This window comes from Habropoda laboriosa, unplaced genomic scaffold (genome assembly GCF_001263275.1).
Source record: "Habropoda laboriosa isolate 0110345459 unplaced genomic scaffold, ASM126327v1 scaffold18, whole genome shotgun sequence".
NCBI classification, from domain to species: domain Eukaryota; kingdom Metazoa; phylum Arthropoda; class Insecta; order Hymenoptera; family Apidae; genus Habropoda; species Habropoda laboriosa.
The window spans coordinates 2,118,441-2,124,186 of record NW_017100152.1 but is presented as its reverse complement, the minus strand read 5'-3'; the positions used below and the strand labels follow the sequence as shown (position 1 = coordinate 2,124,186).

General features: G+C 46.4%; 1 protein-coding gene across 1 annotated transcript in view; it reads right to left on the bottom strand.

Moving 5' to 3' along the window:
• Nucleotides 1–5,746, bottom strand: part of LOC108575207 (RNA-binding protein Musashi homolog Rbp6-like) — a 69,798-nt gene that overhangs the window by 380 nt on the left and 63,672 nt on the right. Inside the window, exons 3-4 of the mRNA XM_017937951.1 lie at nucleotides 1,881–2,121; nucleotides 5–432 (exon numbers count right to left, since the gene is read on the bottom strand). Coding sequence (XP_017793440.1) covers nucleotides 5–432; nucleotides 1,881–2,121 — 669 coding nt within the window. The remainder of the gene's footprint in view (nucleotides 1–4; nucleotides 433–1,880; nucleotides 2,122–5,746) is intronic.

The window sequence follows — 5,746 nt, the reverse complement described above, 5'->3', positions numbered from 1 at the left end:
CAACACCACCCTCTTCCCGAGGGCTAGAGCGCCCGGCTGCACAGCCTCTTTTGGCTGAGCCTTCTTGCACTCCACCTTCTTGTTCTTGATCGTGTGAAAGTGGATCTCGCACACGCGATCCACCACGTCCTCATTCTCGAACGTAACGAATCCGAAACCGCGGTGCCGTTTCGTCTGCTGGTCCATCAGCATCACCGTCTCCTCGACCTTGCCAAACTGGTTGAAGTAGGCCTTCACTTCGTCGCTGCTCGTGTCCTGGCTCACGCCGCCTACGAAGATCTTCTTCGTGCGATTCGCCTGTTTCGCGCGATTCTTCGGCGTTGCGTGTTTCGGGTCGATCTTCTTGCCGTCCAATGTGTGGATTGGACACTTAAGCACCTTGTCGACGCTGCCGGGCTCGGCGAACGTGATGAAACCGAAGCCGCGACTACGCTGTAACCGAACAAGCCAGAACGGCCACGATGCACAACGACCGTCTCTTTCTTTGTTTCTTTACCGCTCCCTGTTCTCTCTCTCTCTCTCTCTCTCTCTCTCTCTCTCTCTCTCTCTCTTTCTTTTTTTCGCCGTTCGCCTCGTCCTGTCTCGATATCGCTCGGTTTCGCTTTCGCCTATATTATCATATCGAGCATCCCTTTCTTTAACTTTTCGATAACCTGAATGTGTTCTTAATTAACTCAATTCTTTCAGCGTCCGTTGCTGACCAACGATTAACCCGTTTTCTGCCCAATTCTATGGAGGATCAATTTTTAATGGTTTTTCTCTGCATTTTCGAAAAGGGAACTCACAGCGCAGGAAACAGGTTAATCGACGGATTATTCGTATCTCGCGCAGATTCCACGACGCACGCGGCGCTACCAACTTCCGGTTTGAATCGAAAGCCTAAAACTCTCTCTCTCTCTCGCTCTCTCTTTCTCTCGTTACCGTCACGTTTCGTCGAGAAAAGTATCCTGTCCCGTTTATCTCTATATACCGTACTCTGTATTGTAAAAGAGGTACCATGATATATCTTCTTTCATATGTACAATTAACTAATTACTACCAAACTACCGTTTACATGCAAGACTGTCCAAGCCAATGTATATAATAAGACAAACATTCTAGGATTACGTGAGACAAGGACTTCGAATATAACATATATACATATATACATACATTATATATATATATTTAATGTATGTATACTTATATGTGTAAGACTCAACTGAAGTTACGATCGTTAATTGCATCGCTACCGAATTATATACATATATATTTATGTACGATAAAAAATATCTATGCCCACAGTCCTCGTTCGTGATCTCTCTCGAATCCCGTGCGAACGTATCTTTAGAAACGAGCCTCTGCCTCTTTTCCACCTTTTACGTTTTAAGATACAAGTTTTAATACAAGTAAAGTACCAAGATACGCTTCTACTTCCTTTACACTGTCTCAGCAATTAGTTACATCGATTAGTACAACTTCTTCTCTACGTTCTACTGTGTGAAGTCTCGTGCAAAAGTGGAAGGAAGAAACTGGTGCATCGAATCTCCTCGAGGCGAATTGCGTTTCGGTCTTTCTCTTTTTTTTTTCTCACACCCCCTTCTCATTCCCGATACCCGTAAAAAGCTTTATTCTCGGCCGATACGCCGATGCGAACGATTTGACCTATCGAGGAGGAAATGGACGAGAATTTGAAAGCGTCGCTGTTGCTGGCCCTTTCTCGAGCAACTTCACTCAAGAACAACTGAAATTTTCCTAACAAGTAATCGATGGAAATATTTCACGATCGATAAAAGCAGAGTACAGTTATTAATCGAGATCTCTCAGTGTTCTGAAGCTCGCGAAAGAACCAACAATCACGATGGACAAGCTAACTGAGAGCTTCCATCGAGTAGACCGACCTGTGTGACCGGATCCTTCATGATCAAGACATCGGTGACGGTGCCAAACATGCCAAAGTACTCTCTGAGCTTCTCACTGCTAGTCTGCCACGACAGGCCTCCGACGAAGAGTTTGCCTGGTGCCGGGTCGCCGCCATTCGGTGTACTCCTGCCGGAGCTGCCGGAATGGCTACCGTTTATAGGCACCAGAGCATTGTGAAAATCGTGCTCGATAGCACCGTTCGCCGCTTCCATGCCGGCGCTGAAACACATCAATACATCTTCGGTTACTCTTTTGCGTCACATCATGGATTACGTCCGAAAATACATGGAAAGTCCAAAGAAACGAACTACCAATTTGGAAATTTTTTTTTCCATCGAAATATAGGTACATCTTTTAGCTAAATGTTCCTTAATTTTTATTACAAAAAGTATCTCTTTTGACTAGTTTCGTTTCACCTTTACCTATGTAATTTCATGAATTTTTCGGATAACGATCGAAAATTTTCACTATGTACTCTCATGAAACGTGAAACTATGGACTATTTGAAACTAAAAGAACGTCCGACCACGTAGTAGCTCTTATCTCTAGCCCATTTCGATTTTCTCACTTTTCGATACGAAGCGTAGGCGCATCTCAAGGATGTCGAACAACTTTTATAAATCTTTCTCGTTCCACCCTCTTCATCTCCACTACTCGACTTACACTCTCGAGTCCCCGAGAACGATTAAATCTGGTTAGAATAAGCGTGAATAACGAAAATACTGCCGGTTTCCGTGTCATTGCATAATTAACGAGAGGTTACATTTAAATTACTGGTGGAGGCGAGTCAGTTTTTCACCGACAATTTATTGTCCGACCTAGTAGCCAGCTGCGGAGCCCAAAGCCTCTTTTTCACGCTCATGTTTATGACGCTCACGGTATTTAAGCGAGCCTCCACACAGTCCTTTTCCGTACTTAAAACGCATCAAATCTAAATAGTTTTTTCCCGATTCGCGTACACTCCTTCTCCGTCGGCCTATTATTTTGCGAGTAATTTTATTAATTAGTCGTTGTTCCGCGAAAGAATCGAGCCTCGCTGCACCTTCGTTTTCATCGAGGCGAGGATAAAAGAATCGGACTATCGACTTGGCATGGCCTGTTCAGTGAACGGCAAGGAATTTATACTTTCCGAATAAAAGTCTCAGGCCTGATTCAGATCCTCGCGTAACAACAAATTTCTCTTACTTTTGTTACAGATAATACCGCTGGTACTGATTAACATGAGCGTACTACTAATGCTTCCTGTGATCATTTCTCACAGACTATTCTTTACCACGATCGACGTGAAGTAAGTTCGATTGACCGACTTAACCCATCTCCAGACAAAGTAATCAGAATTTTCGTATATCTAGACTCGGCGATTATTATCGTTTCGAGATACCAACCGTTCCACGATTCATCGACCTGCGAAAACCCCGAGTGTTAAAGGTAAGCGAACCTCTGATGGATAGTTGGCGAGAAAACCGGTATCATTTCCATATAATGCCGAACACAAATTCGTACATCGTGCACGAAGCTTTGCGCTTTCCATTGCCGTTTCTCTTTGTCTCCCGTAACATTTAATAGACGCGATAAGAATGCGTCGGTACATAGCGCGCTTCTCCACCAATCAGCCAGGAATAATTGGAAAAGATAACGGCGTTTCCTCGTGGAACGATAAAGTCGTCGGAGACGCGATCACCCCCGGAACGTAGCCGCCGATCATGTATATGATCGAGCGAGAACGATATTTTATTTTCCCGCGCTGCTGTCACCCTTCATTACCCGTAACTGCCATCGATTCGCCGTCTCTGTCGGCCCTGCTCTCCTGAGAATCGAGCTCGATGTATCTGTCCATCTTCTTCATCTATCACCGTCCGTCATCGTGCTACCTACCAATCGTCGTGTGTTATCGTTCCTCCCAGTTCGCGTTTGCTCTTTCGAATCTACAAATTAACATACGACTCTGTCCGTTCGCCCTTCCATTGTTCGACTGGTTTAAAAAAAAAAAAGAACATTTATTCGGACAATTCGCGATACTCTCTATCCTTTGAATAATGTCAGCAATCCCGTCTCTAAATCGTGCGAAAAACAGAGGCAACCAAAAAAACGAAATACAATTAGACGAAGAGCATTAAAATTTGGTAAAACTGATGGTTAAACAGAGCAAGGCAAAAACGATCGATCGGCTAATCGGCGATCTCGCGGGTGAACGACTGCGAAGAGAGCATAGAGATCCCCAGAGAGGTAGGTCTCCGGTGTGTAGCGAACTCGGGAAATGCGTACACCGTTACCTCTCCCCCCCAGGATTCACGAGAGCGACGTACATTCACCAGGGAGGGAGAGGGAGAGAGAGAGAGAGAGAGGGAGGGAGAGAGGGAGTTGGAGGAGGGTGGAACGCATGTTACTATCGCAGCGAGGAACGTGGACAGAGCGCGCACAAGACGGATATGTTGGGGGGGTGCAGTGGTCGAGGGAGCGGTGTGTCGAGTGGAAGATCGCCCGGTGGTGAGGTGGAAGGGGTGTTGTGTATGCGCGAGCGCGCTATCCCACTGTGGAGCAAAGGAGAGACCCAATGGTTCAAACGCGGGAGGGAGACAAATTCTGTGACACTTTATGGTGTACGACAGAGGTCGAAGACAAAGGGCGCAAGGAGGAACTAGCGATGGTTTCGAAGATCCGCGCCGCTTCCTGTTCACGGTACGACGAAACTGTATTGTGGATCCTATAGGTGTACCATCAAACTTTCGGAAACGGATGCTTCGAGTTCGTTGGCGTTTGGATACCATATGCAGAACGGAGGATGGAAAAGAGAATGAAAACGGCTGATGGTGGCCGCGAGAGGCTCGTTCCCATCGCTGCAGAGACGGGAGAAAGAGAAAGAGGGGAGAGCAAAGTGAAACGGGGCGAGCCATTTGAGGGAGGCAGTCATTGGGGGAGTAGATTTTTTTTTTAAGGGTGGCGGGGGGTGGAGGTTGAGAGAACGCGCAGCTGGTGGATCAATACGCCCCTCCGTTCTTCCCTCTTCGAGTTGTCGTGCTCCCTTTCGCAACTTTCCGCCCCTGCGGAACGTCTATCGAGATGCGACGACTGTTTTTCCTCTTTCGTCGTCTAATTTCCACGAAAACTCGTCTCTCTCTCTCCCTCTCTCTCTCAGTGCGATTCCGCATTAGCCGGCTTCTTCCTTCTCCGTTTCTTCTTTCGCGGCTATTTCTTTCCCATTACGTACGTCTCTATCCTCGTCTTTCGGCGAATCTTCCTTTCAACATTCCGCAGGAATTGCTCTTCTCTCGACGATTCTTTCCAAGTAATTCGAGTACCTAATCGTAAGCCTCCAAAGAGAAACTAGGGGAGACCGATCAAATTTATTCTGTATCGACGAAATTTAGATCCACCCAGACGATCGGGAATTTCCAGCTGACTGATCAAGAATATTATGTAAATATTTCGCTCTAGACCTGTTCTACTCGCGACACAATGCCTTGCACCTTGCGATAATTTTTTACGGGGTATCGGAGCTAAATACGCGACGATTGCATGGTTAACGCGGACCAAGCTTGCGTGAAAAGTGGACGGAAGTTAACCGTGACCTTTTTTCTCTAACTGTTCAACGGGGAAAACTACCTGGATTCTTTAAACCAATAGCTGCCGTATTCCCGCTGGATGATTATCGGAAAGCTCTCGTCGATTAAGAAACGTCCCGGTAACCACCGATGGTTATCGGTAGAGGAGAGGATCGTTGCTGTTTGCATTTACCAGCCATGACCTCGATCGCGTCGCGACGAAACGCGAGGTAACGCACAAGAAGCGAGAATAACGGGCAAGGGGTGACGTAAGGAGGAAGAAGAGGAGGAGGTTGATGGAT